This window comes from Pituophis catenifer, unplaced genomic scaffold (assembly GCF_029215685.1).
Source record: "Pituophis catenifer annectens isolate HBS135680 unplaced genomic scaffold, rPitCat1.0.hap2 SCAF_1, whole genome shotgun sequence".
NCBI classification, from domain to species: Eukaryota; Metazoa; Chordata; class Lepidosauria; order Squamata; family Colubridae; genus Pituophis; species Pituophis catenifer.
In genome coordinates, this window is record NW_027256881.1 from 243446379 (window position 1) to 243470035 (window position 23657).

Here is a 23657-nt window from a genome sequence, read left to right on the forward strand (position 1 = left end):
TTTTAGGTTACTTTCTTGTAACTTTTGAGAGGGATTTTCGACCTTTGCGTGAAAGATTGTGTTGCTTACACTAAATGACCTGTATGCATCACATTGACTTGTTTCTTGAGTAAGTTTGCACAAGACCGGGCTATCCGAAGGAGCAAAATGTGTGTTCGCTTTTGCAACTAGACAAAAATAAAGCGCCTCGAATAATGTCCGGAGTCCATGGAAAGAAACCGTGCTTCGCTTTAGACTGAGTACACTAAACACAGCTATCCATATCAGAAGCTGAAGGTGATGCCTCCAGTTAAAAAGATCGCTGAAGACCTGCTTGGCACCAGCTGCCGATTACAGTAAAATGTTAATAAACCCGATTGAGAATAAAGCAATTTGGCAAACGCCACGGCAGCAATCCTATGGGTAGCCCTATGGCCAACTTCACGCCGAGATCGTCTCCTGAGCCACCTGCGGCGGGAGCAGATTCGAAACTGCAGCTTGAACGCGAATCTTCCATAGGAATTGGTACAGCCGGAACAACGATCCATGCTTTATCACGATCCGCTCCTCCCCCGAAGCAAATGGAAGAGTCCTATAGACTTTCTCTTCCCCGCATCTGGCGGATTAAGCAATGTGACCCCGGAAGAGAATCCATCCTCTTCCGGGTCAGCGCAGCGATTGGAGGCGTTTTTTGGCCTTCAAAGGAGGCCCAGCTTCGCGTCGCTTCGGTTCCTTCCGTTTACCGACGGTAGTAACGGCAACGGGCGCCCCCGCGCACCCTCCGTCCGCTTTTCGACATTATCCCTCGGGGTCGCCTCCTGGCAGGTGAGTGGAAGTCAGCCGTCCGGGTAGTGGTGCGTTAGTGCGCCCACCCATCCCCGGATACGACCCCTCCAGGCTGTCCGGGAGGAGAAGCAGCCAGGCGGCCCGAAATTAAAGATGCGGGCAGGTTCCCTTACAGATGTACAACCGGCGACGGGCTTTGGGAGCCTTGCGAGGTTGCAATCGGCGGCTGCTGGCCCAGAAAGAGCTGGGAGTGGGGGGGGGGGGTCGAATCTGCGAGGACTTCCCTTTCCGTGTCGTTGTGTTTTATTGCCACTCGTGTTTCTGAGCCCGGCGTGGATTGGAACTTGGGCGACCGCCCCCCCGTCCCTCCCTCCCTCCCCCACTTTTCCCTCCGCGTTTCCCTCTTGGGCAATGTTTTCGTCTCGCACTTAGTGACGTGGCCGCAACGCTTGTGCTCTGCCTTGTTTTCGCCTGGGAGTATCGGCCACTCGTGCCACGGAACTCTCCATAAAGACCGAGCTGAAACAAATGGAGCGACTTGTTCGCTCCTCAGTCGAGTGTGTAAAACGTGCGCACTTATTATTTATCTTCGAAACGCTCCAAGGCCGCTTACAAAAAAAATGGTAGGAAAAAAAAGAAGAAGAAGAAAAAAAAAAAAGCGGCAGAGATACAAGAGTCACAGCGGCGGTTAATAAAAAATGCCAGGGAAAATACCAAAGGTCTCAGTTTGGGGCAGGAAAAGATGTTAAGTAGGAAGGGCAGTGTTGACTGGGAAGGTCTTAAAAGCTTCTATTCCTGGAAAATGTCTTTTAGCTTCGCTTGGCAAGGAGGGGTTTGCTTGAAGGTTTCCGAGGATGGTTGGAGAGCCTAGGCAAGCCCATGTGGTCCCTTGAATGGTCATTCAGGGCTTTAATATACCATATGTTTGCTCCATATGCCGAACAGATTCGGTATAAATTACAAACAATTTTGGACTGAGATTCTTCAATAAAGATTTAAATATGAAGATTGATTTGTGTTTGTGTAGGTCAGGACAAAACCAGAAGGCTTCCAGTGTAGCAGGAAGGGAGTATGTTAGAGGAAGGTGTTAAAATATTAATCAGCAAGGACACATAATTTTTAAAATAATTTTGCAACAAAATCCTAATGTATATAATTATCTGAAAGTATATTATGAGTAGATTCATACATGTGTGTACACACATATAATCCCCATTATGTTCAGTAGGACTTCCAGATAAGTCAGAGCACCAACAGATAAGCAACAAATATCCCCTGATTAATATGGGTTTAGATGAATTGATTGTGGCATGCTGTTTCTTAGCATACACTTTATTAATTTTTAACTGCCTTGCACACACAAAGAATTTAATCACCTGAAGTTTTCATGTAAAATCCTTGCAGCATTCTAGTGTATTAGTATTGTATTTGCAGGCATATCTTTTCCGATATTTCATTAAACTGATTCCTGCAAATGTGAGTAAGAATCTAATATGGACATACAAATGTATGCTTTTCAAATCAACAGTTAGAAGCTACTTTGTGTGTTTGTCTCTGTGTGTGTCTTACTTTTGTTCAACAAAGTTGAAACCTGCATTTACAAGGAAATCCTGAAATAATGTGTATTAGAACTGAGGAGAGTTCAGTTTTTAATTTTCATTCAACATATTTTTGAAAATTTGGCTATTATAATCTGGTGATGTAACTGTAGAACTGAAACAGAAAATCTTATTGTTGGGTTCATTTGCCCCTCTGCTATATTTTGAACTAGAATCCATAAAATTAACATGTTCTTTGTTGCTTTTGAACGGTCCTCTTTTTCAATAGAAAAGAATGTGTCTGGGTCATGGGCCTCAAATGTGTGAAGGAACCCAAGTCCTGGCTGTATGAGTATTGTTGGCTGAAATATTTCCGCAGCAGCTATGCATTTTAATTTTTGTATTTATAGCTATAATTGCTGTTAAATAGATTAGAAATAAGGAAAAATATGACATTTGCTAGATTTATATTCTGCCTTTCATTTAAGGTAGCAGACATATTATTCATTCTTTGTATTTTTCTTCACAATTGTCCAAAGGCACCAAATGAGCTTCTGAGGACGGACTAAAGCAGCGGTCCCCAACCTTTGTGGCTTGATGGCCCAGCAGGAGTGGGGGAGTGGGGAACCAGTCTGTGCAAGTGGTGGGCTGGTGTGCGCGTGTGAGAATGCAATGCCGATCCACTACTTGTGCAAGTCAAGCTGCACGCACATGCGCCAGCCCACCACTCAGACAGCACAGTTTTGAATAGGCCATGGCCAGTAGTAGGCCATGGCCCAGAGATTGAGGACCCCTGGACTAGAATATGGGTCTCCCTGATTTCAGTTCACCACCCTAATCATTGCTCTACAGCAGGGGTGTCAAACTCGATTTCATTGAGGGTTGTGGAAGGTTTTTTTTTTACAAATAATTTCATTCTGCTCTACGCTTGTAGGAAGCCAGTTCCAAATGCCCTGCAATGGATGAAGACAGCCAGGATGAACTCATAAACAAGAATGCTGCAGTAGGCAAAGTTAAAAGAACAAATGCGCTGCTCTTTAGTGATGCAGGTAAATGAAATTACTCGGTGTGCATTCCAACTTTCTGGTCTTTTATCAACTAGTATTTATAATAAAATATCTCCTAGTGGTTTTGATAATTCCTTGGCTCCATGGTTGTAAACATTTGAACATAAACATGATCTTGTAAATGTTTAAGAGGTCAAGGAGCAATTTGCAGTACAAAATTCATACTGTATGACTCCTGCCTATTCTTTTACTCTAGGCCTTAGCAGCTTTATGGGTTAAGTCTCTTAAGGTATTGACATAAACGCATTCTTGATCAGACTGGAGTCTGAGGAATTTAGTGCCAGAAATTATGATATACATCCAATAATCTCTAGCACTCTCCTAACTTGGCAACCAATCTCCAAACCATCTTAAAAGTGGTAAAATTACTGGAAGGGACTTCATCTTCCCACAAGTATTGAAAGAAAACCCTAATTGGTGGGCTGCTGTTTTGACCCCCTCTATTTACTAACATCAACATCTCTCTGCAGATCTCCAAAGAATGGACAGATTCTTTTATTTTTGCCCATTCAGTCATGTCTAATTTTCAGAGACTGCCTGGATAAGTCCCTGCAGTTCTTGGCCTGATTTTCAGAAGTGGTTTGCCATTGCTTCCTTCCGAGAGCTTAAAGTGAGAGGCTCAAGGTCACCCAGTTGGTTTTGTGCCGAAGTCCTTCCTTTTCTAGCCTTGTGCCTTAACCATTACACCAAACTGGCTCTTAATTAATTAATTATAATACCTCACAAAAAGGACAACAAAGCCAATCTAATCACCATCCTGTCGGCTTACTATGTATAATTAGCAAATTATATTCTAAACTTCTTTTTTATAAGCTTGCTGATTTACTGGTCGAAAAAATAATCTTAGCAGTGCAGCAACTCAGTTTCAGATAAAGTTTTTCTATTGTGGTTCAGTGTGTTGCTCTGCAAAGTGTATTAATCTTCCTGGAGGTTCTATCTTACTTTCATTGATCTGAAAGAGGTATTTTTTCAATCTTTACATTCATGTGAGAGGTTGTGGCAAAAAGTAGCAGCATAATCTCCATTGACCAGTGGCTCCTGCAATCAATTATGATCTTGCATGAATGGACTACAGTGCAGGTCCAATATTCAAAAGGAGAACTGACCGACCCTATTCCAATTTTTAAGGAAGTAAACAGGGATGCCTCTTGTCCCCTCTATTATTTAATTTATGCATTATTGATTTTGTTCAAGCCCTTACTAAAACCAAATTTCACCCCTCTGCTCTGACCAGTAAACCAATCTCCATTCTGTTATATGCCTATGCTGCTGCAACCTTGTCTGTTTCCCAAGTAAAGCTGCAACATAGCCTTTGGGCCCTAGGATCCTACTTCCAATCTGAAATGCTAGAAATCAACCATGTGAAAATTAAGGTCCTTGTATTCACCAAACTACCTGGAGGATCAATAATGATCAAACTGAGGAGATCAAAGCTTTCAAATGTCTTGCCATCTATTTCCAGTCATTTTCCCAGGAAGCTTCCCTTTCAAACCCTTCTTTGCGATCCCAATCAGCACTAATGCAATCCTTAGATATTCAACCCACAAGGGTAACAACTATGTGCCCACAGCAATTAACCTTTTTGAACCCAGAGTGCTAAGTGTTTTGTTATACGGCATACAATATTGCATTTTCAAGGACATTGGTGGGGCCTTAGAAGCTGTACAATCTTAATTTCTGAGATCCTTACTCCAGATTCTCCATTTGGTTGCTAACACCCTTTTCCAGGTAGAATTCAGTCAAAGCCTTATTTACTACTTTACAGTCTAGTTGATAATGTCCTTTCTGGATTTTCTTTACTCTGTTTTTCAAAAGAAAGCAGCGATGGAAATAGCGGAGATTCTGATGACACAGGAAGTGAGGATGAAGGTGATACTGATGAAGATGGAGACGAAGAGAATGAAGAAAGTGAAGATGAAGATCTAGAAGGTGATTATAACAACTCTTTCAGTAATATTAAAGAAGTTTTACATTCAATAGGTGAGCTATTTTTAAAGCTACTTCAGATGAGAGTTGTTGCTAACTTGCCTAATTTGCATCAAATCACTATAATTGAACTGTAGACAAGCACATTTCTCTTGTAACTGTTTTGTTGCTTGCTAGTCATTCATAGTATTGCAGGTTGCCATCCAGGCATGGAGTACATATGTTTTCATGCATGCATGCGCACACACACATACACACACAGAGATATGCTCTTTGTCACATACAATGTGAGTCTTATACCTTGGCCCTCATCTTTGTTATTGGCAATCAGGATTTGGGAGGAGATATAAATGTTACACCTGATTCAATTATACTTGATTTGTGCATTTCTTGCTAGTAAGTCTGGGTCACCAATGACAATGGAGATACCTAATAAATATGTATCCAGTATTACACAGATAGTTTTCAACTATTGTATAAACTGCCTTACTCTTTTCTACTCTCTCATGTTCCAAATAAAATAATTTTCCAGCCTTCCAGAACAGGTTTGGTGATATGTATGTATGAGATTTTTTTTTTGGTTTTTTTTTGGGTAAGATACTGAAGAGGAGGAGGCAGAAGATGACATGGAAATGACTTCTGAGCAACCAGAATATTCTATTAAAACAAAGCCCGAACTTAATGGAGAAATTAATTCTTCTACTGATGAAGATGCTGAAAACTGCCCAATATGTCTCAATACATTCAGAGATCAGGCAGTTGGAACACCTGAGAATTGTGCCCATTATTTCTGCTTGGATTGTATAGTTGAATGGTCTAAAGTAAGAACTCATTTAATTGATAAAATTATGCTAGAGTTGATGCTATTTTGTGAGCACTGTGACTGTTTCATAATGTGTCTTTTTACAGGTCATATTTGGTTGGTAGCAAATAATCATTAAAGATCCTCTAAAGTTCCCCCAGAAAGCTAATTTGTATATACATGAACTTGGATTATTTTAATTATCATTCTTTTTCAATTCTTATGATTAATAATTGCTGTCTGCTCTTAAAATAGTTTACCGTTCTCTGGTTAGAATTGAGAAATATAAAGCCAGATGTTATAGCAATGAAACAAATGCTGACAATGTACACACAATTATTTCAGTTCAGACTTGTTAAGCTATGAAAATAGAAATATGTCAGGTTTTTAAGGCAGGTCCTCAGCTATACAATCAGTAAGAATTGAATCAGTTCAACATAACCAGTTGAACAACTATGAATGTTTAATTTATTTAAAAATGGAGATGCTTTTGAAATTGGTAACACTGTCCCTTTCTCCTCCTCCCGCCTCCCCCCCCCCCCCCGTTTTTTACAGAATGCCAACTCTTGTCCCGTGGATCGGATCATTTTTAAATCTATTTGTGTTCGTGTGCGCTTTGATGGAGAAATTTTGAAGAAAGTAGGTATTTTGTTTTCTTAAAAATAGCAAAAATCAGAGTGTGTTTTGCAAAACATAAACAGCGTTTTTGAAGTTCTTTTGAAATATATATACAATAAATACCTTACTGCTCCTTGTTTAATTTACTTTCATTGACCCATTCATGAAATAGAAACAAGCAACAAGTAAGAATATGTAGAAAGAACACTTAACATTTGGAAACTCTGATATTTAAACTGAAAATGCTTTAGTTTAATTTTTTTTAATGATAATCTTTGGGCACTCTTGAGAAAAAAAAATCCTTATAAAATGGAAGGAAAAAAAATCCATATAAAATGGAAAGAAATTAACTTTATAATGTGGTGACATCTTAAATCTGACATCATGATGAAAGAATACACAAAAAGTTCATGTTTGGACAGAATTAAACAAAGATGAGTTGTGGCTACATGAACTGTAATTGTTTTACAGTGAACAATGCAAAATTTCCTTAAAATGTTTTCTTTAGATACCTGTTGAGAATACAAAATCTCAGGAAGATGGTCTGGAGGAAGATCCCACCTTTTGTGAAGTGTGTGGTCGAAGTGACAGAGAAGATCGCTTGCTGCTTTGTGATGGATGTGATGCAGGGTAAAGGAGTCCTTGCCTTTAAAAATCTTTCTTGATTGTAACATTTGTCAAATGCTTCTTCAGATTAGGATTCCACTTGAGGGTGTTAGTTTACTTTTAATATAGACAATATCAGATTTTTGCTGACATACCTGACCAGGTGTCTCCTTTAGATTTTTCCAGCTATTCATAATTTGTATGTTTGAAGAGTGACAAGGATACCTTGCTGTATCACTGGAAACCTTAGGCAGAAATGTAATTGCTTTCAGGTGAATCTGGTTATAAAGCTTCACACTTGCATTGTGATTTCTGATGAAAGGGCACTTCGTACTTACTTGTCTACAATTATAGTTTTACTATTAGATCTTTTGACAAAGACGGGTTGCTCAAAGATGGACAGGGTGCAACCACAGTGAGCTTTCTTGTTTTACTCTGCAGTTAGAGGTCATGAATATCTAAAGAGGTACCCTCATACAGAAAATTTCAAAATATATTTTATCTCTTTCCTTAGCACCGCTCCTAGTTAACATACCTTATAAATGTGTTATGTTTTAAGTAAATGATCATTCTAATTGGAACATACAACTTTTTCTGGTTTCTTAGATTTTTGGTGTTTTTTTCCGGTGAGACCGGTCTACCAGGGCAACCTGATCTACCCAAATAACGGACGGAACATACTGCTTCCGCTTTCACCTTTCGGCCCCAATCCAGGAATCTTCGCAGGTAGTAGTTTTCCCAACAAACCATCAAAAATAGCTTGTCGTGAAAGCGACTGCCTGCGAAGGCTCCTGGATTGGGGCTGAAAGGCAAAAGCATAAGCAGTATGCCCCGTCCCATATTTGAGTAGATCAAGTTGCTCTGATAGATCAGTCTCGCCATAAAAAACACTTAATCTCTTCCCTGGAGTAGCCGACAAAGTGAAGAGACCCCGTGGCTTAGAGGTTAATACATCTACCTAATATGTAAGTAGCCCAGGTTCGAATCCCAGAAGGGTATGGCTTGCTGATGAGAGCTAAAAAGCTTGAAATGGATCTATACTAGCCTCCCTTTATTTGTCAGTAAATATAAATTCAACACAAAAATAGATTTTTGGTATTTTGCTAGCTCTTGGAATATTTGTTAATTCCGATATCAATGAATGTTATGATATGGTTTGAGTAGGAAATTGTGCATGTACATCACTCTCTGTATGAAGGATTAATCTGCATAATAGGCAAAAGGGCCTGGTGTTCTCTTCTACCTTTACAGTTTTGTAAGAATCCCTTGTATACTCTTTCTTTAGTTACCATATGGAATGCCTTAATCCACCTTTAAGCGAGGTACCTGTGGATGAATGGTTCTGTCCACCATGTGCACCTGCAAATGCTATGCCTGCTGAGGCTGGCAAGTATTTTCTTTATAACATATTTTTAGTTTGAATGACAGAGATTTGGACTTTTTTTACCATTACAAAACATACTGGAATTTAATTTTAATGTTACTGTAGTTTTATAGAAGTATGCTAGCATGAAAAATCTTGTGAAAAGATTCATTCTATGTAGTGCTGTTATATGGCAGCAAAATTCAGTAACCAAATGTTGTTGCTTAGATATAGACAAAGTTTTCAGAATGGTTGAATGTCTTGCATACATAAATTGTTAATATAAATATCTATATATCATCTCATTTATTTGTAAACTGTGTAGCGCTTGGTCTCTGGAAAGGTGCTCAAGTGATGGTTGAAATATAGCTGAAAACTGACACAGATCTTCTTTTAAGAAACAGATCAGGTGAGCGAAGAGGAAGTTGCTTCACTCATCGCTGATGTAATCCCTACCACCAGTCGCCTGCGCCCCAGTGCCCGGACACGAGCTATTGCTAGAACACGTCAAAGTGAGCGTGTGCGGGCCACGGTGAACCGAAATAGGATAACAACTGCGCAGAGAATTCAGGTACAGTTTAATCTGATGGAATTATATAGACTTCAGACATCTATTCTGTAAATGACCAAGTGTACGCAGCGTAGCACTGTTTGCCCATAGGAAAGGAATGGGGTGCAATCATTTCTGGCATGTAAATCAAAAGTGTGAAGATTCCTGGTAACAGTTCATTGGTCCCAGTGATTTACGTACAAGTTTAACAAAAAATTAATAATACTATGTTGGTATTCAGTACTCATCTGGTTCTGTAGATTTGTATAGAAAACATAGAAAATCATTCCTCTGATTTTTTTTTGTACTTTTCTGTCCTTATATTCTAAAGTACTTTTAGAATGGGATAGATTTTACAAGAATCTTGAAGCTCCTAGGCTGGCTATAACTTTGCAGGACTAAGGTAATATGTACAGGTAATCCTTGAGTTACAACCACAATTGAGCCCAAAATTTATGTTGCTAAGTGAAACGAGTTTGTCCCATTTTACAACTTTTCTTGCCACATTTGTTAAGTGAATCACTGCAGTTGTTAAATTAGCAACACTGTTGTTAAGTGAATCTGGTTTTCCCACTGACTTTGTTTGTGAGGTCACGAAAGGTAGTCACATGACCCCGGGACACTACAATTGTCGTAAATTTGCATCAGTTGTCAAGCATCTGAATATAAATCACGTGACCATGGGGATGCTGCAATGGTCATAAGTGTGAAAAATGGCCAGAAGTCACTTTTTTCAGTGCCGTTGCAACTTTGAATAGTCACTAAGTGAACTGTTGTAAGTTGAGGACTACCTGTATTTGTGTCACTGCAGACATTCAATATATAAATATATTTCTAAATCTATAATTTCATTTAAATGTAGGCGTGCACACTGAACAAACAGTTGTAATTGATCATGTTGTGCGGGTCACCACATAATTGTGCCTGATTTTACAACCTTTTTTGCAATGGTTGTTAAATAAATTACTGCAATCATTAAGTGAATTTATTGTCTGCAGTATTTTTTTCTGGAAGCCAGGAGTAAACACCAGTTACCAGTAAAAAAAAACCCAACCCATAAATTGTGGTCTCATGACTGCAGAATAATACAAACAGCAGTAAATGTGGGCCAGTTGTTGAGCACCCAAAATATGATCACATTATAACTTTGAATGCTATGTGAATAGTCTGAGAACTGTGTGTGTGTGTGTGTGTGTGTGTGTGTGTGTGTGTGTGTGAGAAATCAAATGCCTACAATACTACCTAAGCATCCAGAGCTGCTCCACTTCTAAAATTAATCATGCAGTCAAACTTAAAATACTTTAAAATGTCAACATTGGCAAAAGTACCACAATGGTCTAAAGGTAACTTTGGTTAAATTGTAGAAAGAGAGACTGTTTGCCTTGGGTTTATATCTTCTTCCTGCAGATCAGTGCAGAAGGTCAAGAAATGCTTAAAATATTTTTCACACAATCGTTGTGTGGACAGGACATTATGTTCACTTGTGTTTCCTAATGGAATGATTGATACATTGACCTGATTCACCATTCATTTGCTTTACCAATAATTTATGGTAGAGACAAATTTATGGCTTCCTGGGCTGAAGGACTTTGAAGTGATTGAGAGGGAAACACCTGCTGGTAACAAAGAGATGACATAATTTGGGAGAAAGGTTAGAGGGGAAAGGTTTTCTCTTCCATCTTTTCAAGCGAGATTTACAAATTTAGCATTAGTTAGCTTCAGCCAGTAATCAAAAACATTTGTCTTGATTTTAGCATGTACCAAGGTACCTTATGTCTTCCTTTCTTGACGAAGCAATTGAGGCAGTTGCGGCGGGTCTGAGTACAGCTGTGTACCAGAGACCATTAACTGCTCGGACCACAACCAGGAAGAAACGAAAAGGAGGTAATTCAGTCATAATGATGGCACTTAGTCACATTTTCTATGGAAGCTTGTCATGCATTTCCCTCCCCCCGCCTGTCCTGGAAAATAGAATTGGAGGAACGTGCCTGACTTGTCCACCCATTGTGCCAGTACAGTTCTGATTGAACTCAGATCTCTTTACCCTTAAACTCAAATGCCCCCCTCCCTGGTAGATTTCATTATTTATGTAATGTTTTCATTCTACAATGTGTGTCCCCAGTGTAAGTTAAATAACTTCCATTTAATAATGCAGAGGTTGAACAAACAAGACAAAAACATTCTCATGAAACATTCTTTTGGGGAGGGGGGGGGGAAATAGCAAACGGCTCAGGATGGTAGAACAGGTAGAAAAATTTTCTTCCAAAATTTTACAGCTGAAAAATACATGCGAGCAGCAGACTTTCTGTGTGATGACCGTAGCTTTCAGTAAAGAATAAAGCAATTCCTGTATACAGAAGCTTATTAATTAATGGTGATAAGCTTTTGATAACCATACATACGTGGCCATAGATCTAATGAAATCTTCACATCCCTATATTAATGCATTATAGAATTGCTTTTGATGAGAAAAACCATTCAATTGGAGATTAATGTAGGTTGAAGATTTATAAGGAGTGTGAAACTTGTGCTGCTTGGTAAATATGGGAAATGTGGCATGAGCTAATATTTTGCATTATGCAGTCAGTGAAATTGTCAATGCACTCAGACGATCAGATATCTCAATCCTCCTAATAGTTTTGGGCAAATAGATGTTCCCTGTGGGAATTTTAAGCACACATCCTGTGTCAATGGGGATGCCATAGAGACGTGGCTGATCACAATGCATGTGCTTGTTAGAACACTGTGTAGCTGATGGGGATAATAGTCCCTACCATTCCCTCTAGCTCCGATTTATATTTCTCTTCTCTCTGAGGAAACTGGCACATTTTTAAACTAAAAAGTGCACAGCAGCCACCCCCGTTTTTCTTTTCTAAAAGAGACTGTGAAGCATTCCTGAAAATAAAATGAATGCTGGCGTTGAGTTCTTTGTTTTGCATCATAGTTTAACTAGTGGGTAAAGAAGAAATCTGTGAGGGTATGTGTTAGCACAACAGCCTGTTGGGGACCTTGAAATTTTCTCACTCATGTAGATATCCCAGAAAGTCTGTCTGAAATTGCCAACTGGGGTGGTGCAGTATAAGAGTCCCAACAGAGCATCATCTCTTTATTGTAATTTCCATTTATTCTACATTGAAGTGTAAGGCTGTTTAAATTGAAGTTGACATCTAATTGTATATTGTATATTATTTTAAGCATGGAGATGTGCCAAGCATCCGTGTTTGCGGCTACTTAATATTAAAATCTTTGATATTTTGCTTAATTCAGGCAGGAGAAGAAAAGCCACCAGTAAAAAATGGCGCACAAAATCATCTGCTGGGAAAAAAGGCACTGGAACTTGGATTAAGAGACGCAAGCATCGGACAAAGCGGAGAAAGGGGAAAAAACCCCAGGTATTCTCCCACACTGTTTTCAGGAGTACAGAAATATAGTTGATAAATCAAGTAGCATGTTTTATTGGGATTTTTAAAAAAAATCAGTGATAATTTTTAAGAGGATGTTGGTGGCTGCTGTTGTGTATTTTCTGTTTTGCTTCTTAAGTTAACTGGACATTTTTAGCTTAGCTAACAATGTTCTATCCAGGTGAAGGCTGAGGTGACAGCTCGTTCTCGAATAGCAAAAACCCTTCATCTTGGCAAGCCTATACGTGGTACTTCAATCCCTTCCATCTGCAAGCCGATAGAACCATCACTTGGGTTTATGAGAGCTGATATTGGAGCTGCCTCCCTCTCTGTCTTTGGGGATCCCTTTGAACTAGATCCATACAACAGGTAAGCATAAGATAAGTGGGAAAATGAATGTTTAAAGAAACCAGAGTAAGACTCCAAGTGATGTCATGTTTGGAATTGCTTTGAACACATCAAGGCTATTATCTGATGTTCACTTTTCTTTAAGAATTTGCAATGCCTTATTAAGTTACTCATTTTGAAGATTAATGTTTTAGTTAATGGAATCTCTCTTTAAAGAACAGTCAAGGTTGCTCAAATTCTAGCATAAAATCTGAGTGTAGCAATAGCAATGGCACTTAGACTTATATAGCGCTTCATGGTGCTTTACAGCCCTCTCTAAGCAGTTTTCAGAGTCAGCATATTACCCCCAACAATCTGGGTCCTCATATTACCGATCTCAGAAGGATGGAAGGCTGAGTCAACCTTGAGCCATTCAGAATTGAACTGGAGTGAGCAGTGAGTTAGCCTGCAGTACTGCATTCCAACCACTGTGCCAGCACGACTATCTCTTCTTTTGTGTATTTTGATATTTTCAGTGGTACATATTTCACGTCTGAGTATATTACACATTTACTTCTCTTCCTTTGAGAACCTCATACTGATGCTTCCCTCATATTGAACATTTTACTTGGCATTTTCTTCCTCTTGAATTTTTTTTTACTTTGCTTTACTTTACTTTTATTAGATTTCTATACCGCCCTTCTCCCGAAGGACTCAGGGGGTGTACAGCCATATTAAAACAGATAAAATTTACAAAATTTAAAAACCATTAAAATCAAATATACAAAAATTTGGCCCACAAATTAAAAACTAACATACACTCATTAAAATTCATATTCATATTAGGCCAGCCCGGCTTGTTGAAACAAGAGGGTCTTCAGGGCGCGGCGAAAGGTGCGCAGGTCGGGGATCATACGCACATCTAGGGGCAGTTCATTCCAGAGGGCTGATGCCCCCACAGAGAAGGCTCTCCCCCTGGGTGTCGCCAGTTGACATTGGCCGACGGCACCCTGAGGAGCCCCTCTCTGTGGGAGCGTATTAGCCGGTGGGAGGTTGTCGATGGCAGAAGGCAGTCTCGTATATACCCCGGTCCTAAGCCATGGAGCGCTTTAAAGGTGGTAACCAACACCTTGAATCACACCCTGAAGACCACTGGGACCCAGTGCAGCTCGCACAGGAGAGGTGTCACGTGGGTGCAACGAGTCTTTTTTCTTCCTCTTAACACAATGGCTTGTTAAATGTTTCATATCAATACCTCCAATGTAATGGGTTTTCTCATTTTGTTTTGCTTGAAACTGAAAATTTGTAGAATGTTCCATTTCCTACTTGGGCCTTGCCAGTATGACCACTCTAGGTGTGATCTGATGATTTTCCAGAAATTAATTGTCCAACTGGAAGCACTTTGATGTTCTGAACATGGCTCCTCCTTGAAGCAGACTTGTTTTATCAAAACACTATGTCTGGAACACCATAAGCTATATTTTGTTCAGAAAATTAACTTCTAGAAAAATGACAAAACTCACAAATAGCTCAATCAGTATGCCAGAGAAAAAATGTTATGTTCTAGAGTTTTCCAGAATGTTTCACTCTCTAAATGTTAAATTGTGTACATTCCTATTTGGGATTCTTAAAAAAAGTTTAATGTATTCCTTATGGCAATTTCGACAGTTCTCAGAAAGAAATATTTGTGTCTTTTTGAATACTTAACTGCTAATACAGCGCTGGTTGCACGTTGCATTGAACGTACCAGGAAAGAAAAAAAATTGGGTCTAGTGCCAAAGTACATCCTGAAATTTACTCAAGAGAAATTAATATATTGCACGTGTGCTTTCCCTCAATTACAAACATTTTCCATCTAATTATTTCAATCATCATCATCATCACAACAATAACAACAACAACAACAATAATAATAACACCACTTGAACACCATCGGCATTGACAATCACCATCAGTCAATTGCAGAAGGCAGTTCTACTTAGAATAGCTGACATCCTGCAACAATTCCTTGAACAGCATCAAACAATACCTATCCAGGTCCTTGGGAAGGACTCCATAGGTGGGTCAAAATCACCAAATCCAATCTAAACATCTGGTTGACTTGGGACTCACCATAATAATAATAATAATAATAATAATAATAATAATAATAATAATAATAATTAATAAAAATGAGCTATGATTGGACATTTTCAGTGATTTTTGAGTTTTTCTCTCCTTAGCAATGAAGAACTTCCTGTTGCTAACTCAGCCTCACCAATGAGCACCAAAAGAAGAGGTCTTTCCCAGTCAGCACTTAGATCACATCGTCCTGTTGCTAGGCCAGTGGCTGTTGGGCTCCCAGGGTAAGACTAGTCAGAGAAGATGCTTCCTTCTATAAAGTACTTGCTTGAGCTTTCTAACAAAGTTTTCTTCTGCCTGGTGATCTCTTATGATTTCTTTGCGTGCCACATTGAAAAGCTACCCTTTCCTCCAGTGCAAGTAATATAAGCAGAATATATACCTTGACAGTCTTGATGGTTAATCGTCTTTGGGTAAGATATGGATGGTTTCGTTCCATTTTTCTTCTGCTGAAAAGATCCCAACTAATATAATGGAAGAATTGATATACCTAGCTAATATTACAAAAGGAACATTTTCATTGAATTCTGAATCAGAGGGAAATTAATGAGGAAGCAGTGCAATAATAATAACTCTCAAGTGTTGCATTTATTGTGCTGCTTGCTAGCAGTTTGTGTTCCAGGATAAAGCCTGTTTGGCATAACGAGTATAGGATCCCATTGTAAACTTTTTGTAGGGTGTTCAGTTAAAAAACATATACTTCCAAGAATATTGGGAAAAGCCAGCGTGATGTAACAATTGAAGTGTTGACTAGGAGAAAGGAAACCCAGAATCTAGTCCACCCTCAGCTACAGAAGCTCATTGAGTAACTTTGGGCCAGTCATTCTCCCTCAGCCCAACTGATCACACAGAATTGTGTTGGATTGAGGGGAAAAAAATAGGAGAAAGCACTACAGGTACTAATTTGAGCCCCTGAATTAAAGATGTGACATAAAGTGAATGAAAGATACGTGTAGTAAGCTCAGAATATTTAATTTAGAATACTTTTTAAAATACTGAGAAGAATATTGAATTAAAAAGTGAATTTCCTGACAGAGTAGCCAAAGTAGATCTTTTTGCTGTTATTTTGTACATTCATGTATGGCTTTAGAATTAGTTGAGAAATACTGTTTTACAATTCTGTTTAGCTTTTAAAAAAAGCTTAATGTGCCTGTACTAAAATTGAGTTTAGCAAAATGAAAATGTTCAGTGTGTGCCTAGGTGATAATCATTAATATTAATATATGGTTAATGTTTACATGAATATATGCATATATACTAGCTTCATACTAGTTGATTCTGTTTTTGTGGGACTATGAAAACATTTAATAGTTTTCTCAATATATGGAAGGTATGGTAGTTGAAATAAATGTAGCCTAAGAAATTGCATTCTTCTATAGAAAATCTTATAGGTACTCAAAACAATTACTAAATAATTGATGGTCAGAATGAGGCAATTCTGTTTGCAGCCTGGGGAATGTATCCTAAAGGATGCAGGAGATATTTTTCTGATGTACATAAAATAAGGTGTATGTATTTCTGAAGGCCACTGTCATCAGTATCCTCTGTTTTGATGGAGATAGCCGAGGAAGGGAAAGGCCAAAGCCCTATTCCTTTCTTTGATACCCAGTTCTGCCTTTTTTGGTGTGTGGGAGAGGGGAGGAGGAATGGGGATGGAGGAAATGTTACAAACCAGATTTATAGACCACAGAAAGTTCATTTCTGTTTTAGAGAAATCAACTAAGCCAGAAAGTAGCTTTATGTGATGTGTAAATCTTTGTTTATAAGCCATAGTTTTTGGCTCCATGTACTGGGAAAACGCAGCATGGGTTGTTTAACAAACCATCTTCAAACAAGCCATGGTTAGTATATACATTTCTTGCTCTCAAATTCTATTTTAAGCATACTCTGCATTTCACTATAAACATTTTTGTTTCTTACTTTATAATAGAAAATGTAAAGGAAATGTTTTTGTTCTTGTGTAAGCATACTTCTCTTGCATACAGGCAATCCTCAGTTTATAACCACAACTGAGCTCAAAATTTCCATTGCTAAGCAAGGCACTTGTTAAGTGAGTTTTGCCCCATTCTGTGACCTTTCTTGCCACAGTTGTTAAGTGAATCACTACAGTTGTTAAGTTAGTAACACGGTTGTTATGGGAATCCGCCTTCCCCATTTTGGTGATGTTTGTCAGAAGGTCACAAAAGGTGATAACGTGACACCAGCAGCCATCATAAATACATGCCAGTAGCCAAGTGTCTGAATTTTGATCACCGGACCATAGGGATAGATGCTGGCAGTAGTTGTAAGTATTAAAAATGGACATAAATCATTTTTTTCCAGTGCTGTTTCAACTTTGAATGGACTCAAATGAATGGTTGTAAGTCTAAGACTACCTATATTTATTAACATTTTGAATGTTTGCTTATTTAGATCAGGGTTAGATACCAAGCATTTTATAAAAAATGCAAAACTTAAAAGGATGCAGTGTTCCATATATTCAGCATTCTATAAAATAAAATGGTAGAACAGCCAATCACAAACCCCTGAGTTACCTATAGATCTTTAGAGTAACCGCTTCTACTGATGAGTTTGTAGGATGCAACTCGTTTACTTCCTTTTAAATAGTGACCATGTTCCTTTAACAGGCATATGAGAAGGAATGTTGGCTCTGGGGGTGTTCTTTTGCAGTTGGAGGCAATCCCAGTCAGGGATTGGGGATTTGGCCAGACAGGACGATTACTTGTGGGTATGAGAGGAAAGGGCAAAAGGGGGCTTACTTCAAGTTTTGGAGGAATGAGTGAGACAGTTCTATATCATCGGCCTAAAACTGTTGTTTAATTAGATATGGTACCAGCTACGTCTTTGGTTCTACTTACAGGAAGAGAAAACAGGCCCCTGCTTTAAAAGAGCTGACAACTGACATATAGGGAGATAAAAGTCACGAGCTAATCAGAGGAAGTACCTGAAGTGACTGTGATCAAGAACTTGAGAATACAGCAGTAAGAGAAGTGGCGTCATAGATCTTGAAGGCTCAGAGCGAAGAACTGTTTCTGGATCTTCGCTACCCTACGTGAAATCTTTCACTCTTGGTTAGGAAGAATAAAAGGGGAGGTTGTAAGTCAACCAGCAAGTCCAGAATTTGTGGCTCCAAGCCATTCTGGAAAGCTTTTTTCAACCTAATAACATTTTTATCCAAAATCCAAGCCACCACGGTTGCAGTTGAAAATGCCATGTTGTCAAAGGCTGCTTTCTGCCAACCAGCTTTGAAGAGAGAGTTTGGATATTACGATATTATGAATGGGAATTCAGATAGAAGCAAACTACATCTAATGAAAAGCAATCACGCTTATTATTCTTTCCTGTCCACAGTCAATATGGGAGTCAGTGAAGTCAGTTTTCCATATCAGGAATACTAGAAGATATATTTAAGGAAGAGCTTTTGCTCTTCTCTCTTGCATTTGGCTCTTTTTTCCTTCAACATTTTAGTAAAAGTGGCTAATTCACAATTCCTCAGTGATATTGAATATGCCAGATTATTTTTTAAAAAAATTACTTGGTATTATTTATTTTGCCTGGCTTTCTTTTCAGTCTCCTCTTCCCCCACAAATTACTATCATATGTATGCTGTGAAATAAGTAGTAGAGGGTGAGAAAGAGAGAAAGCATCCTAGAGTTTTGACTAGTAAATTGGCATACAAGAAATAGTTTCCATGTTTAGGATTTGAAGAGGGTCATTTGGCTGGATTCCTGCTCCTCTCCCCAAGAATTATATTAAAAAAATGAAGCTTCTGTCATGTGGATCTATGCCTGTAAAATACTATTACTATTAATAAATATGCTTTAAAGTTTAGGGAGCTGTCTGCTTCCTTTTTATTAGGAGCCATACTGTAAGCCGAATACACTGAGATGTCCCCTCTAGAGCCAGAGGGCCAAAGCTCATTGAGATTTAGGGGAGAATCTACTAAAGAGCAGGAATGCAGCCAAATGTTAACCTCCAAGGAAGGCAAATTGAAGGTGAGTTTCTACAGGTAAGGTGAAACCAAAATGGCACCAGTAGGAATGCCATAATGACATTCCAATTTGGGAGCAATTTATTGGTTTTGTTGTTTTTTATTTTGTTCCAAAATATGCATTGAACTTTAGTTGAACATAAGGGTTTCAGAATTAAGTTCTTGGATGCCGGGTATTTTTTTAAAAAAATAGAAATACAGATAGTCCTCAATTAGTGACCACAATTGGAACTAGTAACTCTTGCTAAGGACCACGGTTGCTAAGCAAAACATCCCGTGACCATGATGGACTCTTGAACTCACTTCCACTGGGTTTGTTAAACAAATCACCTGTGTTTGTTAAGCCATCACTTCCACTGGGGTTGTTAAACAAATCACCTGCAGTTGTTAAGCAAGACATCACATGACAGTGACTTGCAATCTTGATTTCTCCCTTGACTTTGCTTGTTGCCACCCAGTTGCTAACCAAACAAATAGTGATCCCATGACTATGGACACAACTGTGGTCATAAACACACACCTACAAAGCACTCGGATGTCAATCATATGATCTCTGGGATGCCGTGATGGCCATAGATGCAAAGATTGGTCATAAAGTTACATTTTCAGTGCTGTTACAGCTTTGAATGGTTGCTAAACGTGGTCAGTAAGCAAGGCCTACCTGGATAGTTTTAGATGTCACTTGTTCAAAGTGATTGCCTATCTAGCGTCAACTCGTGATGTATTTACATAGCTGTCTTTCATTATTTCGGCATTTCCAAGAAATATTTGTAGTGACAAAATGGCCAGATAATTTAAACCAATAGGTTGCATGGAGCAAAAGCCTCTCTTGGCTGGAAAGATGCCTTCAGTTACCAGGAAACGTTCAATCTGGTGCAGTTTTGCTGTTTGCTGAATAGGAGTTATGCTCTCAGGTTTCTCCATCTTGTTGTGTGGTATGGATCACAGATCAGTGGGAGTGTCGCTGGTGAGGAACACAGAGAGGGAAGAAGGATGGATTAATATCACCTCCTCCCATTCTGCCGGTTGACATGTTTCGAGATGATCCCATGAAGTTAACATAAATTTTCTTAAAACTGCTTGGTCAAAATAATAGTCAAATAATCCTATTTAAAAAGCAGGTTTTAATTATTTGCTGAAAAAAAGACAAGTTTCCATAGGCAGGGCAAATTATTTGGGCAGGGCTTACTATAGTGTAGGTGGTACTGCAAAAAAATTTTTTTTTGGTATGCTCTGAATTCATCATATTTCCAGTCGAGAACACAAAGCAGGGCCTCTTGTGTATATTTTAAGGTTCAGACACATTTGTATAGATAGAGGAGGATTTAAGGTGCTCCATTATAGATTTTAGGATCACTTGTTAATCAAAATGGAGGTTATAAAATTGAAGATATATATTGCATTTGCCAATTCCAAGCAAATGCTCATTTTGAAAGAAAGAAAAAACTTCAATCATTCTAAGATTTATTTCTCCTTTGTTTTTTCTTCCTTTCTACATATTGCTGTTTTGCAATTTCTTTTCTACTTGTTTTTCTTTATGAGGAATGGGATGTGTTTTAGATTGTATTATGCATTGTTATAATTTAAAAGCCCATTTTGCAATTTTTTAAAACAGAAACTGAATTGTTATATCTGATACTTACATTGAATTCTTAAACTTGCAACACAACACATTTAATTCAATGAAATTAAAGAATTGTGGCTTTTTCTTTTTACATTTGGTTGTTTCTAACCATTGTATTTATTTGGGCATATAATTCATTAGTTAAAACACAAATGCATGGATAAAAAACAAAACTTCACCTGACATTGAAAAATAAACAATATATATAGCTTAACTTCAGGATTGAAAAAAACAGTCATAAGTCACTTTTTTCAGTGCTTTTGTAACTTTGAATGGTCACTAAATGAACTGTTGTAAATCGAGGACTACCTGTACAAAATCTGGAGCAAGGAAGGCCCACTTCTGCATCTTTATATAACATGCTAATCTCAGACTCTTAATTTAAAATTTGAAGATTAGTTGTTACTGTGTGCTCCTTTAAAACCTGTGTCATATGTTTTCTGGAAAATGTTTCAAACAAGACTATTCTGCATTTTCCACCAGCTGCATTTTCAGTTTGTCTTCAAGGACAACCCTGCATAACACGCATTGCAGTAGCCTAACCATGAACCTAGTAGAACAGGTTTCAAACTGGATTTCTTCAAGGGCTGGATCAGCATTGTAGTTCTCTGCGGGCCAGCCGGGTGCGGGGGGTGGGTGGGAGAAGGGACACATGCCTCCTGCAGCACCCTGCTGGCCAAAACGGGGTGTGGGGGTCCCATGCGGGTCCCTCGTGCCCCAATTTCAGACTGGACGGCCTCCTGAAGCACCCTGCTGGCCAAAATAGGATGCTGGGGGGGGGGCGCATGCAGCCCTCCTGCGCCCCGCTTTGTTGCCAGAGGCACTGCAGGCCGGTCCTTTGCTATTTCTGGGCCAGCCCCGTGGGCTTGATTTAAGCACCCTACAGGCTGGATCCAGCCCGCAAACCTTGAGTTTGACATCCTTGTAGTAGAAGATAGACTACTTTAACTAGGCTATTATTGCCTAGAAAAGATTGCACTTCATGGGCCAATTGCTCAAATGCATTCCAGGGAACTGAGGCCAATTGAGTGCTGATGAGAGAGAATACTGGCCTGCTCTGCACTTGTCCCTTCCAAATCAGTGCCACCCCATTCAGAGTTTGTGATCTCCCTAGTTCCCAGAAACACATGTTGCCCATCTCCAGCCCTTTCAGGATTTTCATTTTCTTGGCCTTCTTCCAGTCCATAGCTAAACTTGCATGGACCTATGGGATACAACATTGCATTTTTTTCAAACACTTTCTTTTCAGCAGTCTAGAGAGAAAAAAACTGTACTTTATCTTTTGTTTCCTTATTGTGTTTTATTTCATTTTTTGTGCTGCCTTTTTTTTTTTTTTTAGAACAGGTAGCAGTCATTTAAAATAAATGTTGCCTGTGTAAAACCATATCATTGTGCTGAGTTCATGAACTATACTTCTGAACTTCTAAGGAAAGCTAATGTACTAAGTTGATGCAATTGGTGTACTTTTGTGCAATACAAAAACATTCTGATTTATAGGAGGGGTGTTCCTGCCTTGATACCGGAGCCAGAAGCTGAATCAGCCCCTGTGCCCGACTTGTTGGGGAGCATCCTGACTGGACAGAGTCTCCTTATGATGAGTGGTTCTGATGTTGTTATTAATAGAGATGGATCCTTAACAGCAAAGAAAACTGGTGAGATCTAAAGCTTCTAACAGCCTTGTTTTTTTAGTTTTATTATTTAGTTTTATTTTATTTTATTTTGATTCATATAGCCACCCATTTCAAAAATATGGCTCTAGGTCAGGGGTGTCAAACTCACAGCCCGTGGGCCAGATGCGTCACGTGCTGGCCATGCCCACCCCCATTTTAGCGAAGGGGAAAGTTGTGATACGGATGACAATGTGTCGTTGTGAGTTTGACACCCCTGCTCTAAGTGGTTAACAAACTGTAGATAGCAACTAAGGGAAAAACAAAATCACACAATCCAAACAACCAGAAAACGGGCTATATCACACACACACACACACACACACACACACACACACACACAAGCAGAGAAGCAAACCTTCAAGGCTTTGTGGAATGCCAAAACGTTCAGAATGCCATTCTGCTCTCCAGACGGATGACATTCCAGAAGGCATCTATGCCATGGAACAAAAAGCTTTTCTTCCTGAGCGCTACCAAACAACACTTTGGAGCTGACAGGACCCAAAGCATGCCCCTCCTGCTGAACCTGATGGGAATGGGTAGAAATATCCAGGGAGAGATGGTTCTTCAGGTGGCTTTCCCTCAAGCCATGAAGGGTTTCAGAGGCAACGCCAGCATCTTGAATTGCACCCGGAAGCATATTGGTAGCCAAGGCAGCTCTTGGATCAAAGGTGTCACATGTCACATTCTGTACCAGCTTCTGATTACTCTTTAAGGGCAGTCCATGTACAGTGTTTTACAGTTGTCGTATCAAGAGGTTACTAGGGCATGAGTGACTGAACAGAGTCTCCTGGTCCAGGAAAGGATGTAACAGACATATGACCAGGAGCTCCTGAAGCAAGAACTTTGAGTCTAGAAAGAACCACAGATTGCACAGTGGTTTTGTCTGAAGTAGCGCCATCCTGTTCAAAACCAAAGCTGAAATGTGCCCAGAGCCGGGGGGTGGGGGGGTGGGGGGGTGGGGAGGGGATGTTCAAATACCCAGAGCCATTTGGTCCCACTAGGACTGAGTATTGTCAATACAAAGCACTGAGTCTAAATCTATACACGTGTTTTGGGCTTGAGTTTTTTTTGCTTAGAAGAATATTCTAATTTTTGTAATGTAATATAATATTTTTGTAATATAAGATAATTGTTACATTCACATTCTGCTAACATTAAAATCTTGTGTTGGAAGCAATTAGAGAATATTTATGCTTATTTATTTCAAAAGAGGAACTCAGTATATGATATATGTAAAAGGAGACAACTTACTTTTAAATCTGGAAGCAATACAAATAGATGTTTTGAA

The 23657-nt window shown here is 39.1% G+C and overlaps 1 protein-coding gene across 1 annotated transcript in view; it reads left to right on the forward strand.

Annotated features, from left to right (window-relative positions):
* The first annotated feature begins 728 nt into the window (after positions 1-728).
* PHRF1 (PHD and ring finger domains 1) overlaps positions 729-23657 on the forward strand; it is a 33216-nt gene continuing 10287 nt past the window's right edge. The window contains 13 exon segments of the mRNA XM_070932639.1: positions 729-804; positions 3238-3352; positions 5186-5299; positions 5894-6117; positions 6654-6737; positions 7225-7346; positions 8608-8708; positions 9084-9256; positions 10990-11119; positions 12503-12627; positions 12818-13005; positions 15186-15308; positions 22197-22351. Of these exon segments, the coding sequence (XP_070788740.1) occupies positions 3262-3352; positions 5186-5299; positions 5894-6117; positions 6654-6737; positions 7225-7346; positions 8608-8708; positions 9084-9256; positions 10990-11119; positions 12503-12627; positions 12818-13005; positions 15186-15308; positions 22197-22351 (1630 nt within the window). The 5' untranslated portion in view covers positions 729-804; positions 3238-3261.